Below are 18618 nucleotides of genomic sequence, written 5' to 3' on the forward strand. Positions count from 1 at the left end.
TCATAGCTGACTTAAGAATGGTCCAGACTCCGGATTTGTTTGAATAGATTATATAAGGTGCCAAGCTAGGTGGTACGAAAACTAGGAGCTTGAGACAATGAGATACCATCCTAGTCTCAACCACAGGGATGCCGTTCAAAATAAGGTCATATAAGGCGGTGTTTGGCTTAGCTATTAAGGAATCTTTATGGAGTAGCTTAGCTTACAATAATCGCTTCTTTCATCCAAATAGCTTAGCTTATAGCCTTAATTAGTATCAGGAAGATTAACTATTTTAAATGGGCTTGTAGCCTTAAAAAGCTTGCACTTACTCCCCCATAATGGAGTATGTGATGGGCTTCTAAGTTCTACAAGAAAATAGGTTGCTGTAATGTGGGCTCAGAATTTGTATCTAGGCATACCTATAGGCTATAGCTATAGGTAACGTCAACTCATTGGTATTAATACGATTTCTTCTTTTAACGGTAAAACCAAAACTGATAATAACAATAATAGAGATAAAGAGACTAGATAATTTTATTATTTGTATCTCATTCATATTTATATTTCAAACATAAGTATACATACTTTTACAATTTTAGAGTATATGGAGATACGCATCCTAAATTGCCAGGATTCGCCCACATTCTCTACATAAATATCGAATACATCTCTTAGTTGGGCAACGGTCTCATCCAACTCTATAAGTCTATATATATAAAAAAAAGAGAAAATAGCCTAGATACCCCAAAACCATCTTCAATATATGAAAATACCCAACTTTTTTCAAATTCACCAAAAATACCCATAAAATCGCAAGACCGCGAGGAGGAGTTGCGGATCGCAAAGAATCCTTGCGATGCGCAAGCAAGGCTTGCGATTTTGACTTTTTTTGACTTAAAAATAAGATTTTTTGTGAGATTTTCTTGTACTTGTTAAGAGAGCAATCAGATTTTTATGTATTTTTTTTACTTATGAATTTACCAACTAACCTTTCACCATAAACAACACCATAATTTTTTGTTTCTTTCAGTTTGCAAAGTAAAAGATATGTTTTTCTTAGCTAATAAGTATTTAGTATTTAATGCCGTTGCAAAAAGTGGCAAATCACGAGGACCAATTTTGTATTTACAATGTTGATAAACAACTACTAAAAAGATACAAGGGTTTTTAAAACAACAGTACCAACTACCAAAAACCCAGCCAAGTAATGACCTGTACCAAGTTGAAACTTTCTTTTATCTCTAGTCAACTAAAAAACCTGCTTGCTCAAAAATATTTATCATCGAGTTTCTGTAAGTTTCAAGCACAGAACAACAAAATATTGACCAGTTTACACTTCTGACTCGAGTCTAGTAATAACATGGTCCATTTTCTTGATAAAACCTGTTGAAATTACTATTTAATGAATTTTAATCTTAGCTTTGTTACTAGATTTATGTCTTTCAAGATTACCATAATCAAAGAAACACAAACAGGTAGCAAATTTCACTTGTTAAATAACAATTTTCCATAATGAAAACATAAAAACCGTCTCAGTTCTTAGTGACACACCAGTACCTAAGAAGACTTAGAGTTCAGCCTCAAACTTCCATCCTAACTCTACGTTTCAAACAAAACAAAATTAAATACTAAATACTTATTAGCTAAGAAAAACATACCTTTTACTTTACAAATTGAAAAAAACAATAAACTATAGTGTTATTTATGGTGTAAGGTTGTTGATAATTCATAAGTAAAAAAAATACATAAAAATCCGATTGCTATCTTAACAAGTACAAAAATATCTCAAAAAAATCTTATCCATAAGTCAAAAAAAGTCAAAATCGCAAGCCTTGCTTGCGGATCGCAAGACTTGCTTGCGAATCGCAAGTATTCCTTGCGACCTTGCGATTCGCAAGCAAGTCTTGCGATCCGCAACTCCTCTTTACGGTCTTGCGATTTTATGGGTATTTTTGGTGAATTCAAAAAAAGTTGGATATTTTCATATATTGAAGATGGTTTTTGGATATCTAGGCTATTTTCTCTTAAAAAAAAAAGTTTTACCTATGCGCTATCTTTCACCATTGATACATAATTAATTACATTTTTATTTTTAATCTGAAGGCGTAAAACGGCTTTAACCCAAATCGCCAATAAATCCATCAACCACTCTAACGTCTTCCTTAAACGGAACTCTTAAAATGTAATCAATAGCAGAAAAAAAATTAAAATTAAAAAGGTGAACTTAAATACTGTTGTTAACATCATTTGTTGGTATTTATTTCATCCTATATCAAATTGAAATTGAACAAGGAAAAAGAGGTATCAAATTGAAGAAGAAAAAAGATGATGTGAGCATCAACCTGAAGAAGATGGTGTGAAACAATATAAATTTTCCCAAGTTCCCACTTCACCTAAGAATTTTGTTGACCCTTCAAAAATTTATCTGAAGAACAACATTCTCTATTCATTTCATTACACGGTGATGCGACTGCAAACAGCACTATACATATATATAATCAAACGGTAACAACGCACAATATAGAGCAAGACATCTCTTCTGTAAATATATTCATCATGTGGTGCGCCCAAAAAACAGAAGAGGAAACATGTAATTTACCCATACTTAACATACATTACACACTTCATAAAGTGTCTAGCATCCATATTTCTTTCTTATCACAAACAAAAACCATCCCAAAATACTATTCGTACTTCATTTAGTCTTCATATATTACTTGTTTTCACGCTTAAGCTGGACACGATACACACCACCTGCTTCTTCACGAGCTCCTGATCCGACATCTTCATCCATAGGACCCACATCATTGAAAGCCTGCCCTGTCATTTGATCAGCCTTCCTAAATGCCTCCGCCGCGCCACCTACTCGCTCCACTGCTACCGTGGCCGCCACCACCTCCTCTTCTCCTCGTCCTCCGCTTCGCCTAGCATTTTGAAAATATCTCACAACCCAATTATTATATTACATATTCTAATAAAAAAACAACACAAATATACACATACCCTCCAGTAGTTATATCCATCTTGGTGCCTTTTGCTTCATACCCTTGATCTTTTAAATGCATAGTCTCTAACTTCCTCCTCGCATCATCCTCTGCTTCATCCAATGCACTCTACACATAAGCATAGGTTCGTTTTATCTAAAAACAATTATATATGACATATAGGCTATATGTTATATTTATATATATGTATATACATTTCACCTAAAAAAAAATACACACACAAACACACACAAACCTTGGTAAAATAATCTCCAGTGCGGCCAGTACCCGCTCTCTCGGTATTCTCATCCTTCCTCCCACTAAAAAGGCCCATAGCCTTATCTTTCAATTCAGTCAACTTCCCAACAGCACTATCTTTCCCTTCTTTCGCCTTTTGTGCGGTCGCATCAGCAGTTTCTTTCGTCTTCTCAGCAGTATAATCCTTTGCTTCCTTCGCCTTCTCAGCGGTTTCTTTCGTCTTTTCCACCGCGGAGTCTTTATATTCCCCCAATTTCCCCACTGTAGTGTCCTTCATTTCTTTCGCTTTCTGCGCGGTCGCATCAGCGGTTTCTTTAGTCTTCTCAACCGCAGTATCTTTATATTCTTTCATTTTCCCCATTGTTCTATCTTTCGCTTCCTTCGCCTTTTCAGCAGTATAATCCTTATACTCCCCTGTTTTTTCGGCCGCTTCTTTCGCTTTCTGCGCGGTATAGTCTTTATACTCCCTGCTTTTTTCCATTGCGGCGTCTTTCGTTTCTGCAGCTTTTCGCGCGGCGGCTTCTTTATACTCCTCCGCCTTACGAACCGCATCCTCCTCGTTCCGCCTCTCTCGTTCCGCGGCGTCACGGCCGACGATATTTGCTTTTTCTGTCCCTTCGTGTGTTTTCCCTATGACAGCATCTTTCGCACCGCCTAGAGCACCGGTAACTGTCTGGAAAACGCTGCCGATGATTCCCGGACGGTTCCGATCATCGGTTCGTGTCTCGTGATGCTCAACGACGACGTCCGCACCGCCACCCGCTCTTTGTTTGTTGACGTCATGGAGCTCGTCAGCTGCGGTTCTGGCAGCTTGTTCCGCCTTTACTTCCTTTCTCCTTGTGTCTTGCTGTGAAGCCATTTTGATTTTTCAATTAACAACTCTCTTTTTTTTTTTAACTGAAAATAGAAATATTTGTGTGTGTGTTGAGGATAAAATAAACAGATTTCGTGATATATACATGAGTATATATATTTGTACGTATATATATATATGTAAAGCAGATGAAATTTCTAGATTCAAGATAATGAAAAGATGAAATATTGGAAGGTGGTGTGACGGTGTTTGTTTATTGGAGGGCACGTGGAATTACCGAGGACACGTGTATCTCCAAGCCGGATATATGGATAGCCACGTGTGGATGCTCTAAAGTATTACTCGTATGAGAAGAGATTTTACTTAGCCAACAATCAAACTCGAGTCCAAATAAAAAAAAAAAATGGTTTAGTCTTTCTTTTACATTACAATATTCAAGTACATGATTTTTTAACAATCACTCAAAAACAACATACCATTTAACCTTTTTTTTCTCTTCATCAAACCATTCAATTTTTTATTGCGAGACAAATATGGACTGAATCCGAAGGTCTTTTGTTATGCAGGTGTTGGATAAAAGGATGTGCAATGCTTTACCCAACCCAAAAAACTGCTTGGACCAATATATCTCAAAGGTTCAACATGAATACCACTGCCACGGACCAAATCTCAGTTACCAAGTCACTTGAACAAAATTCACAATGAATGTAAACAGTTTGAAGCAATCTATACGAGGTTGAAGGCACAACGGATGAACTTATCTGATGAGTTGGTTTATGCAATGACGCATCAGGAGTATCGGGAGAATTATGAGAGGGGCTTTAGATACGAGCAGTGTTTCATGGAGCTTATCATGGTTCCCCACTTTTAATTAAGTCTGTTTTAGTATTTTAATTAAGTATGTTTTAGTATTTTAATCAAGTGTGTTTTATGTATTGTAATGCGTACTTTGTAATTCAATAAAAAAAAACATTTTTATTCATAATTTTAAAACATTATAAAGTTATCAAAACACAAACACACAACATTAAAATTACGAGAAATACGAGTCTTAAACATCACAAACTTATTAAAACAACGAGAATTACGAGACCTAAATATTAAAACCACGAGTCAATAAAAGCAAGAATCGTCCGAATCAAAGGAACTGCCACCATCGTTGCGGTGAAAGTATTCATAATTGTCATCTTCATTTCCAGGAGGGTCTTCATTTGCGTATTCCTCCCCCGGGCCAGTCATGTAACCATCGGGTCGGCAACCAACATTATGGTGGTCGATATTGCCTTGCCAAAACTCTGCATGCTCAAGCATGCTCGTCAAAGATGCAACTACATCCCTTAGATGGGCAACGGTATCATCTAACTAAGATACCTTCTGTTGCGGGTATCTCACATACCTTAGCTCCATGCGAGTACACTGTCGCCTCGACAAGCTAAGAAGGCATCCAATTTCAGCCATGTGAGCCGCCCTTTGTTGGTTAATGTTGTTAATCACAGCCCCCACGTCTGTTCGATTCTTGTCCTCGTCAAGCATGTGAGTTTGCATCGAGTCTTTGGCCTCGGTCACATTCATTGGTGGACCGAAGTGTGGATCCATTTCGGTGTTTGAATGTATGTTTAGTGTAAGAAAAAGTGAAAATGAATTTGTGTGGAATGGTAGTGTATATATAGTGGTTTTACAAAAAACTAGCCATTAGGGCTATTTTTGCCATATTCTGAAAGTTGAAATTTGAAATGATGGACCTATGTTGCCACATTTGAAATTCATTTGTTTTAAATAAAAGTTTAATTTTAATTTTAATTAATTATGTAATGTAATGTTTAATTTATATGTGGTGTTTTTATTTTTATAATGGTTTTATTAAATTTAGATAAAGAATTTATTAATATTTGGGTTAAAATAAAATAGTATAAAAAAAGTTTAGGAAAAAGCGAGGAAAAGGTCTTAATGCTAGGGGTAGTTCTTAAATTGGAACATGCTGACGTAGCATTTAGGAAGAGGCGAGGACATGATTTAAGAAGAGGCTTATTAAGAGGGGCCTAAGTGAGTCTTTTTTAAACGAACAGAGTACTCAGATGCACCCACATCAATTTACGCTTTGACTAGAAAAAAGATATGTATCACCTTACAGTATGTATAAATGTTTATTTTCTGTATGGTGGATGTTTAACACTAACCATACAAAGAGTATACATTTGTACACCCTGTTTTGATGAGAAGTATTTATGCTGAATTGTAGCAGTTGCCTGAAAAACTACAATAATCGTTATATATAATAATATTACCACAATTGGAATCATGAATAGTAACTCTCAATGACTAGAATATATATAATTTTAGCAAAGTTAAAATAAAAAATCATTTTGTCGAAGTGGCTTAAGAGTATTACTTTACAGGTGAGGTCTTTGGTTCGAAACCAAGGTGGCACCTAAGGCCGACAATTTTGACACGAAACGTGTTAACACGACACGACATGACCTGTTCTGAATAGGTTTCGTGTTTGGGCTTAACAGGTTTCGTGTCTTGACAGGTCCGAACCTGTTATGACATGAAAAAATTCATGTCTTAAGAGGTCCGAACCTGTATACCTATTAAGATATATATACATATACCATACTTAAAATATGAAACCCTAAATATCTTTTTTTTTTCTATTACGCCTCCCTCTCCCTTATGGCTTCTCTCACAAACCAAAAAGTCTCACTCTTTCTTCCAAGATCCAACCTTCCCATCGATTGATTATCAATTAACAATCATCAATCTCTTAATCATCAATCGATCCACAAGATTCCAACCTTCCAGTCGATCAATTTGTAACATTCGTGAAATTTGACTTTAGTTAACCCGTTAAATATATGTACTCTTGACTTAATTGGTATTAATTAAGTGTTATATGATAAGTTGCTTGTGATATGATCGTGTTCAAGGTGTTTATGTGAATTAATGATCATATGAGTAAATTATATATTTGTGGACTAGTCAAGGTTGTTAGTCATTTGAGTTGATTGTTTAATGAAATGCTCAAGGCTATTTATGGTGAAATTTAATTAGTTAGGTGTAAGGACTATCCATGGGTCTACCCATACCAATATTCTAAACCCAACTTTATCCTTTACACCCTACCCATCCTCCCATTCACTCATTTACCTTATCTCTCTCTCTCTCCCTCTCTCTCTTCTTGAATGCAAGAACTCTTACACTTTTCTTTCAACTCTCTCTCTAAGTTAATTCACCATATTAAATGTTTCAAGCTAGAATTTGTTAGGGGTTTTCATCATCATCATCAAAAGTTGGGATGTCAAAGTGCAAGGAAACTCCTCATTCGGGTCACTTTCGGGTTTGACACTATGGTGGAGGATTTGGTAAGTTAAAACTATCTCATATTCACCATTTCATGTTTATAATCATATTTCTAGTCATATTCAAGTGTTTTAGGGTCAAGAATCGATTCAAAACCGGATTTGAGTCAAACTAGGATTTAAATTAGGGTTTTGGTTGAATTAATGGTGATTTGGACTTGTGTTAAGGTTATAGACGGATTTTTGATATGGGTTGTGTTTGTTTAAGTGTAATTATGCTTCAAAATGAGTCTTGGAACCTCCTAAATCGATTTCAAGGTCAAGAATTGAGTTTGGGTTGAGTTTGGTTCGTGTTTGGCTTGATTTGAGACTGATTTAGGCTTGGTCTCGTCGAGCCCAATTTTGGGCTTGTCGAGATTGAATTTCAGAATGAATATGCAAATTTTGGTACTGGGCTCGTCGAGCCCAATGTTGGGCTTGGTGAGTTTGTGAGGCAGAATGAGTCAATGTTGAAAGGGCCAGAACTTTTAAATCGTGTGTCCGTTTTAGGCGTGTAAGCTATCGTTGGAATCATATGAGAGTCTACCTTCTTGTGGTATCATCCATTTGGGGTGTATCTATCCAATTTCTATGGGATTCCTTATTTTCCAATCATTTGCTCGTTTATTGGACCGTGGGGGACTTGGTTTAGCCTAGGATGACTTGTAACGTAATGTAGACTATAGCATGATCATTTAATATTGATGTAACAGGTTTGTGATCATTGTGCTCCCCGCTCCCCCGCTTAAGCTCGTTCTAACAACTTCTAAGGCCGAGTTCAGTTCGTAGCCCCTTTTACTTTATGTGATTTTGGGGTGAAAAGTGTACAACGTGTTTTCTTGGTTTGTTGATTGTTATGTGTTCGTTTGCTTTGTGAATCAAGGTTGTATGATTGTTTGACTATGTTATCAAGGTTATGTGTTCGATTGAATCGTAAATCAAGTTTGTATGGTTGTTATGTGTTCGTATCAATGTTATGAGGTTCATTAAATGATCCAATCAAGGTTTCAAGGTTTGGTGATGGTAACACCCGTGGTTTAGATTTGCTTACATTTTTGTGGTTTGGATGCAAATGCGACTAACTTTCTTAGCGGAAATTAATAACTGAAATTGCTGTGAACACTTATTTAAGGAAACTATTTGTGTTGGTTAATGTGGAGCAAAAATATGATGTTGGAAGTTGAACAATCGAATTATGAAGAATACAAATTTTGAGAATGGTCAACTAATAAAATGTTCAAGGATAATAATAATAATAGTAATAATAATGAAATTATTAAAATTTGAAGAACACTCATAAAGAACACTAAAAAATGCTCCATATCTTCCCCCCACTATATAAACCCATAAGAAACTCTCAAATGGGAGAAAACCCAAAAACACACAACACTTAAATAATATTCTCTCGAAAACTCTCAAATCTCACAAGAACACACAAATAATTCTTCACCTAAAAATCATCTTTTTGTCTTGTATTCTATAAATCTAGAAACAAAACATCACTATATTCATCATCCATTTCATATTCTTGAGTCAAAATATAAAACTTTTGTATTTTCTTTTCCTATAAAATTTGTGATCTTAACAAGATCTACAAACTTTCCATTATCCTTAACTTTTTACTACCAAAAGTTTCACATACATCTATTTTATCTAGATCCAAAGTTGTTTGTGTTTTCGTATACAAAGTGTCCATCTTTTTGATGATTTAGTAACATTTCTCAAACTTTCTTACCAAATGGGTTACATATTTATAGTCCGTTTTAGAGTCCGAAAGCTTAATATTGTTTTTCTATATTAATGAGGAATGTAAAAGTACAACCTGTATTCAAAAACTAACAACGATTTTAAAGATATACGTTTTGATAATTCTTATTGAAGAACATACAAATTTGGTTAAGAACACTCAAATCTGGAAAACACTCAAATGCTGAAAAACTATCAAATGCTCAGAAACTCTCAAATAATCAGAAACACTCAAATCCGCAGAAACTCTCAAATGCTCAGAAACACATCAAATCCTCATAAACTCTCAAATCCTCATAAACATTCAAATCCTCAGAAACTCTCAAATGCCCAGAAACACTCAAATCCTCAGAAACTCTCAAATCCTCAGAAATACTCAAATCCTTAGAAACTCTCAAATCCTCATAAACACTCAAATCGTCAGAAACTCTCAAATGCACAGAAACACTCAAATCCTTAGAAACACTCAAATCCTCATAAATTCTCAAATCCCCAGAAACACTCAAATCCTCAGAAACACTCAAATCCTTAGAAACACTCAAATGGGCAGAACACGCAAACGGTCAAAACTCTCAAAATGGTTAAACACACAAAGATGGTGAATGTTAGTCAAACCTAGTAAACTTGAGGACTCGTAGATACTTGTGGATACTCTGCTTGACATTATTATGTGCTTAGCTATTAGACGAGCATCAGGTGAGTTTCGTAATCCCTTTTTCACATGTTTTCATGGGGCTGAAGGGATACAAACTGTTTTCTGGTAAAACGTATTTATTTGATACTATATGGTAATGTAGCAACCTAATTTGGATACATTTGTGATAACATACTTTTAGATACACTTATGACTACATATTTTGGACACGCTAACATATTTTGGATACACGTATGCTTACATATCTTGGATACACTTATGATTACATATTTTGGATACTTAAATGTTTTTATGTGTCATAAATGTTTTTCTATCATCGCTATTAGACTACTTTGTGAGATTGATACGCATACTAGCCAGGTCATGTTTATGACTGTAAGTGCACGATTGATACGCATACTAGCCGGGTCATGTTTATGACTGTAAGTGCACGATTGATACGCACACTAGCCAGGTCATGTTTATGTCTGTAAGTGCACGATTGATACACACACTAGCCAGGTCATGTTTATGACTGTAAGTGCATGATTGATACGCACACTAGCCAGGTCATGTTTACGACTGTAAGTGCACGATTGATACGCACACTAGCCAAGTCATGTTTATGACTGTAAATGCACGATTGTTACACATACTAGCCAGGTCATGTTTATGACTGTAAGGGCACGCATTGGTATTCTTTAGCCAGGTCATGTCTATGATCGTAAGCGGCTTCATATATATATTCACAGATTTTCTTTTATGCATACAAAACCCTACGAACTCACTAACCTTTGTGTTGACGCTTTTTAGTATCCTTTCAGGTGTGCAAGTTATTCATGTTAGCAGTGGCTTAGGAGGATAACATGGTGGCCTTTAGCAGACTCAGACTTAGGATTTGGAGTTGCATATCTTTTGTTTTGGATTGTTGATGTCTTGTGTTTAGACTATGACATTATGCCTAACTGCTTATCCCCTGCGTGGGAATTTATCTATGTTTACTTTGGACTTTGACTTTATGTTAAATGCTTATGATTTAATTATATGAATGTGAGTTGTCTTATGTATTCATGTAGTTACTCTATGTAACATCCATGACGCGTGTGCTATGCGTCGCATCCCGAGATTTCCGCCTTAGCCGGGGTGTGACAGTGATCATTTAACGATCCCAATTATGAGATCATTTAATGACCCAATCAATGTTTCAAGGTTATGGGATCGTTTATCGATCTAAATCAAGGTTTCAAGGTTATATGATTATTTAATGATCTAATTATGTTCATATCAAGGTTAAACGGTTGTTATCCCGATAATTGTTTCCTATAGTCAAAACATACGAACTCACCAACTTTTTGTTGACGCATTTTAGTACACTTTTCACGTAATCAAGCGAACCAAAGGCATGATGGATGATTGTATTGCATGTGATAGGATTGAGCTTGGACTTTGTGGATCCGTGATTCATTGCACCCGTTTGTGGGTTATGCTTAGGATCGTTAGCGATCATTTGATCTATTTTTGTAAACTATTGATGGTGTTGTGCTCCTCGTGCATTATTTGATCCGTAACTTGTATTTGTATTTGAATTATGTATGGATTGCTCAATCCTTGAATGCATTTAGTTATCTCTACTTAATTTACATGTCACGCTGAGCTTTTTTATTAATGCCCCATGTTTCTGCCTTGTTGGAGTGTTACACAATTGATCTTTAATTTTTACTTCTTCTAGTCGATTCTTCAATCTTTATCCATTGATTCCACTCGGTAACTTCCAGTCCAACCTCCCACTAGATTATTTTGTAAACTTGTTTGTACATAATTTGTAATCGATAATGTACATATATCTACTTTTAATGTAAAATTATATTGTAATTTTATTGTACATATTTCTAATCCGTACATGTAATTCTTAATTAGTAATGTAACTGGTAATGAGGATATCTAATGATGGAATCTGAATGTATTGTACATATATTTTTAATTTCATTTAACCTGTAATGTAATTCGTAGTTAAACAATAACTTCTGTATTGTTGATTTATCATTATGGTATTTGTATTAGTTAACTCTTTCATGAACTTTTTTATTGTTAATTTGTTGATGATTTTTTGTTAAAATTATTCATCAAGACATACGACTTCAATAGATTATATGTAGAGTATATGTTAACAGGTCTTAACAGGTTTTTAACACGTGCACCTGTTAATTTTCTTGTCGTGTTCGTGTTGAGAAAAAATGACACGAATTTTTAACAGGTCGTGTTCGTATTTGACCTTAACAAATTCGTGTCTCAACAGATCGTGTCTTAACAGTTTTCGTGTGACATGTTATTCCAGCCTTAGTCGCATCTCAACTTTTTATTGATTCAAAAGAACAATTACTTTTATTTTTCTTGAATATTTTTGTTTCATTATTCCAGAATCCTCTATTGCCTTTTTTTTTTTTAACTTTTAACTTTTTTTTAATAAATTAAAATGGTTTTTAATTTTTTGTTTGGGTTGTTAACTTTTACTATTGCTTTTTTATTTTTTACTTTTGGACTTTAACTTCCTTTCATTTAAAAGAAAACTTTGATTTTTATTTTTATTATGTTTGATTTTCTAACTTTTATTGTATTATGTTTTTTTTCCCCAAAATTAATACATATATTTACATGACAATTTTTGGTGAGATACGACAAACTTTTAAAACAAATACAATTATACAAATACGATTACAAAGTCCCGCAACATAGGAAATATAAATTACTAGTTATAATTATAATGTAGTAACAATAATATATTACTATTTGCTTTTAAATTACTAGTCTTGAAAGTCTTAAAAAGTCTTAAGTCTTTGACAATCTCTTTTTTTTTTTCCATTTTTTGGAACTATCAAATTTTTAAAAAGTTTTATTTGATCTTTCTTAACAACATGCATGGAACTTCGTCTTATAAAGGTAACATGATCTATTTGAAAACGACAAACAAAATAAGGAAGATACAAACTCTGATAATCTTATCATCTCCGCAAATAAAATGTAACTTTTGTTCAAGAAAAGAAAGATTATTAACACTGTCTTTGTGAGTCTTAATCTGTATAAACCATTTACAAAAAACTAAAGGATTACATTACATGAGAAATACGAATATAATGAATAATTTATCATATTTTATATTTCACTTGGGAGAGAAAAAAAGGAAATAAAAATTATTTATAAGAGTTCAACTGTATTTACTTATATTTAAGTTATTTCAAAGACAAAAGAAAAGAATATAATTTCTTTACAAAAGAAAAAGAAGGAAATGAAAAGAATATATTATATTTTAGTTTTATTATTTTATATTCCAGTTATTAGTGATAGTCATTAGTTAGAGAAATGAAAAGAATGAAAACAAAAAAAAAGAGAGAAAAAAATTATTTTTGAGAGAAATGAAAAGATAAGAGAATCATTTAGTAATAATATTATATTACTAATTGGGTAAGTCGCTACGGTAATTTTATGTAATTTTTATTAATGTGTTGTGTAGTTTGGATATTTGATCCTAGCATGCACGGAACTTCGTCTTATAAAGGTAACATGTTCTATTTGAAAACGACAAACAAAATAAGCAAGATACAAACTCTGATAAACTTATCATCTCCGTAAATGAAATGTAATTTGTGTTCAAGAAAGAAAGATTATTAACACTGTCTTTGTCAGCCTTAATCTGTATAACGATTTACAAAAAACTAAAGGATTACATTACATGAGAAATACGAATCTAATGAATAATTTATCATATTTTATATTTTAATTGGGAGAGAAAAAAAAGAAATAAAATTTATTTATAAGAGTTCAATTATATTTACTTATATTTAAGTTATTGCAAAGATAAAAGAAAAGAATATAATTTGTTTACAAAAGAAAAAGAAGGAAATGAAAAGAATATATTATATTTTAGTTTTATTATTTTATATTCCAGTTATTAATGAGAGAAACGAAAAGAATGAAAAAAAAAAGAGAAAAAATTTATTTTTGAGAGAAATGAAAAGAGAAGAGAATTATTTAGTAATAATATTATATAATTATTTGGTAAGTCACTATGGTACAACAAAAAAAACATGTGCATGAGAGTCTTAAAAGTCTTAAGTCTTTGATTCCTTTTCTTTTTCCTTTTTGTTGAAACTATCAAACTTTTAAAAAGTCTTATTTGACCTTTCTTAACAATCAAATTCAGCCATCTCATTGTTTTCTCCACTTTCAATTTTTTTTTCAACCAATTTCTACTTCTCTTTGTTGGTGTGGGTTTGTTTTCCCACATTCGTAGTTGTTGTAATGGTATTTTTGTTTGTGTTTATAAGTTTATTTCATGATCCGTTTTTCAGTTTTTCTAATGTAAATGATGAGCCATGGTTACTAATTTATAAACCAAACAAAAGGTGTAATGGTAATTTTGTTGTTTGTTTGAAGACAAAATAAAATGAGTCAAAATTGATTACTACCTCTAGCTTAATCTACCTAGCAATATTTATAAACCAAACAAAAGGTGTAATGGTAATTTTATGTAATTTTTATTAATGTGTTGTGTAGTTTGGATATTTGTTTCTAGCATGCACGGAACTTCGTCTTATAAAGGTAACATGATCTATTTAAAAACGACAAGCAAAATAAGCAAGATACAAACTCAAACTCTGATAAACTTATCATCTCCGTAAATCAAATGTAATTTGTGTTCAAGAAAGAAAAATTATTAACACTGTCTTTGTGAGCCTTAATCTGTATAAACCATTTACAAAAAAACTAAAGGATTACATTACATGAGGAATACGAATCAAATGAATAATTTATCATATTTTATATTCTGGCGTAAAATAAATGAAATAAAATATTTTACTTGGGAGAGTAAAAGAGGACATAAAAATTATTTATAAGAGTTCAATTTTATTTACTTATATTTAAGTTATTTAAAATAAAAAAGAATATAATATGTTTACAAGAGGAAAAGAAGGAAATGAAAAGAATATATTATATTTCAGTTTTATTATTTTACGAGGACTTATAATTCATTGTGCATGTTTGGGAGGAATTATAATTCATAGTGCGTAGTAGGCGCATTTAAAAAGGATTATGTTGGTTGTTAGCGTGTGGCATGAGAAGTATTCGCAACATAAAGATGTTTTGTACGTTTTGTCTATAGCAGAAAAGGAAACTTGGATGTTAGACATACTAAGTAAAAGATATTCACACAACATAGCTAATATTTTGTTGTTTGCTTGTGACTCACTGACTTACTATTTGCCTTTATTAAAGTCATAGGTATATGATGGAGGAATTTAAAAAATAACATTTGGGCTTACAGAAGAGTTTTTGGGTAAATTTATGTAAATGGATTCACTTTAATCGTATGAGTAGTCCAGGAATTCCCATAACGTCTTCATGTGGTTTTATATTTTTAAGCTGAGAGCTCTGCCATCGGTGTCTTTATGCTTGCCAAGACTACCCCCTCAATATTTTATGTATTCTACAAAAGATTAGTGTATGACAAAATTTTATAGACACTAATGAGTAATGACATGGTTTTTGTTTCATTCAAATTCCTTTCTTTTTATCTATCAAAGCATAACTAAATTTATATGACTATTTATTTTTTCTTTCTGAAATCTTAGTGTCAGAACTTAACTTCATCCAAAAAATGACATACTTGATAGATTCATCATTTGTTCCTCTACCCTTGAAATTATCAATATGCTCATGAAAAATATCAAGTCAAATTGCCAATAACTAGGTTAGCGGAATATAACGTAAAATAGCCATGTATTAGCTATCATTATGTGAATGAAGTTAAGCTCACGAGGCTCCATTTCAGATTATATAACGTCATCACAGTTAGAGCTTTCAATCTTTTCATACTGATAGTACGTGTTCGACTTCATCTTGAACGTGTGTGCCATACCTTCCACCCTGGGCATGGTAGAATCATCACATATGTTATGTTGCAGGAACTTATTTATAAATGCATTTACTAAGAATAAAGTACACTAAAGTAATCTTAGAGAAGGTAGCATAGAGTAGACATGTTAGAGAAATAATGATTTTTAAAACCAAACTCTAAAAGGAAAAAGGCATACAAGTGATTTTACATAGGCGCGCATGTTGCATAATTTTACACACATCTATAAACAAATGAAGATGATATATATTAGTACTGTAACCACAACAGGATTCTCATAATTAATCTTTTTTAAATAGCAACCATCACTCAATTTCGTATGAACAATCATGGATACATCAGATGCTTAAGAGATATTTACGTGGTCATACCCTAAAATGAAATCATGGAGAATCAATGTATTACCTTTGAAAAATACAACTTGAAGGACGTTTTGGCCATTATCTATTTTGACCCGTCACCCTAACGTATGCAACATCCTCAGTAAGATTTGTAAGAAGATGAGAAAAAAATACATGGATATGCATAAGGGTGGCATTAACCGTAGCACCACCATCCACCCTAAGTACAAACAACTCCTTTTCACTTTATGCTTTTGTTTTCTTGCTATACATTAGCTCGACTATATGACACTTCTTTGTATATAATGTGAACCCAATACAAACATCAGAAGCATCCTCATGCTACCATGGTATAAATAGTTTATTCAAAGTTGGGACGAAATACACTCCACCCACCGAGTTAACTTGCTTAACCTAATCCTCAATCTCTTTAATTAGCTGACCTAATTATTTCAATGTCTCAAAGCCACTGAACTAACCATAATTCAACTGGACCACCGCCTCACCACTATTAATAAGTCTAGAAGCGCATGTTTCACACCTGCATTTAACTTCACCTTTTTTACATGATTGACCTAAACATCCTAAAAGATTGTGTACTGGTAGATAAGAATTTATATTGCATAAAGGTTCCAAACAAATAATATATTTACGTGGACATAACACAACATAAAATGGATAAGTTCATGTAATAAACTTGAATTATAAATTCAGCCGTTTTAGTCATGTATGCAACTATGAGCCTATGTGATACAAAAATGCATATTTTCTGAACTGTTATCATGATAGCGTATGTATTGACAGCCCTAAGTATTCCACATAAGTGTTGAACAAAAACATACAAAGAAAGTATCTCTCATTTTCGTCTTCCAAGTTAGCAATAACAATGTATTTTAGACATTCGAAAAGTTGGAACACAGCTATATAACTTAAACAATCTAAACTCACAATTGATTGAATTAAAAATGAACAATAGGATATCGTAAACTATTATGAAGATGATTCAGCTAAAATGGCCACGAAAAAATAAACAAACAACAAAAGTTGAGAATAAATTTTATATCACACCTTTAATAATCAGAGGAAAAATCCAAGTGTAAATTGATTTGAGTTTGTCAGTTAGAGATCCATGCCACCCCCTTTGTCTCGAACCGTGATCTTAATCTGCAAAACCAATCGTAATAAGGATTAAGGTGAATTAAAATGATCAAAATAAGAAAAAACTCATCATTACACATAAAATTTAATTAGACAATAATAAGAATAAAGAAAAGAGAAAGCCTGCTTTGATGAAAGAGATAAAATTTTTTACTGATTATATATTTAGAACAAATATATGATTGAAGTCCTTTGAAGAATTAAGGAGGAAGAAGATGGAAAAATCAATGACGTGGAAAGAACTTCATCAGTTTGATTAAAATTGACGTTATAGCACAACGTGAAAGAATTAAATTATTAATAGAGCTCAAAAACCCACATTCAATTAAACCAAACAATAACATGAGATGATGAAAAGCTTTGAGATGCTGAAAAGTCAAAAGTTTTTTCTTTTTGACAATTCAATTAATCACGCATAAGAATTAATTCATTAAGAAGAAATATGGGATTACTATTAAAAAGAAGGGAAAACTGCTGAAAATAGAAACGAACTTTACTCGTTTTCATGATATTAGCAACATCCTTTAAAATCTTTACTTTTTAGAAATCATCTTTCATTTATTAACATGAACAATATCAATTGACCGGGTGACCTAATGACGTGTCCGTTTTCACGATATTAGAAATGATCTTTACCTTTTTTCCTTTTTTTATTGCCACGTTATTTCCCTCTCACTAAATATATTCCCGCCAAAACACAACCCGTTCATTTTCCCCCAAATTATATATAAAATCAAAATTAGGGCTTGAAATTAAAAAAGAAACACACAAGGCGATTGGGCGCAAAGAAAGGCGATTGGGAGCAAAGAAGGGTTACTGATAGCATCCTCTACAAGAAATGGTTGCTCGATAGACGTCTATTACTCTGGTATGTTCATGAAATACCCATTGTCATATGTAGGTGATAAGATTGATGAGCTAGATAATGTTAATATTCCATCGCATATCACTATGGCAGAATTTAATAGTTCTTTTTTACGCATAACAAAAACCAAAAAATGTACCAATATTTATTATTGTGTTCTTGATAAAGACTTATGTAAAGGAGGACTTAGGATCATCAAATGTGATTTGGATATAAAGAAGTTTCTTTATCATATGTCTAGAACTAATAGAAGTAATAGAAGAGTATGTGTTTATTTGAGTCAATTTGAGGATGACTTGACTGATTTTCTTGGTGAGGATACCCACTTAAGTGAACAATTTGGGGTTAATATTGCTGAAAAACAAAATATGGGTAAAGAAGAAAAGGTGGGTGAAGAAGAAAAGGTGGGTGGAGAACAAAAGGTGGGTGAAGAACAAAAGGTGGATTCAAATGATGAGGACGATAGTTTTGAGGAGGAAGAAAATGATTCAACAGATGATGATGATGATGATGATGATGATGACGATACTACATCTTTGGATTATATTTCAGATGTTGAAGAAGAGGTTATTGAGATTAGATAGAGG

General features: G+C 33.0%; 1 protein-coding gene across 1 annotated transcript; it reads right to left on the reverse strand.

Moving 5' to 3' along the window:
• Positions 1-2695: 2695 nt before the first annotated feature.
• On the reverse strand, positions 2696-4083 carry LOC122604243 (late embryogenesis abundant protein ECP63). Its single transcript, XM_043777134.1, has 3 exons — positions 3223-4083; positions 2986-3095; positions 2696-2906 (listed from the first exon to the last, which is right to left on the reverse strand). Exons 1-3 carry the CDS (start codon positions 4081-4083, stop codon positions 2696-2698), a joined length of 1182 nt encoding a protein of 393 aa, XP_043633069.1.
• Between the last annotated feature and the right edge of the window lie 14535 nt (positions 4084-18618).

This window comes from Erigeron canadensis, chromosome 6 (genome assembly GCF_010389155.1).
Source record: "Erigeron canadensis isolate Cc75 chromosome 6, C_canadensis_v1, whole genome shotgun sequence".
Taxonomy (NCBI): domain Eukaryota; kingdom Viridiplantae; phylum Streptophyta; class Magnoliopsida; order Asterales; family Asteraceae; genus Erigeron; species Erigeron canadensis.

Bases quoted from the DNA above. Each gene is read 5' to 3' on its own strand.
- LOC122604243 (XM_043777134.1), bottom strand. From the start codon at position 4,083: ATGGCTTCACAGCAAGACACAAGGAGAAAGGAAGTAAAGGCGGAACAA. The intron at 3,096-3,222 runs GTTTGTGTGTGT...GCTTATGTGTAG, and splicing joins CTGGAGATTATTTTACCAAG to AGTGCATTGGATGAAGCAGA. The intron at 2,907-2,985 runs GTATGTGTATAT...TCAAAATGCTAG, and splicing joins ATGGATATAACTACTGGAGG to GCGAAGCGGAGGACGAGGAG.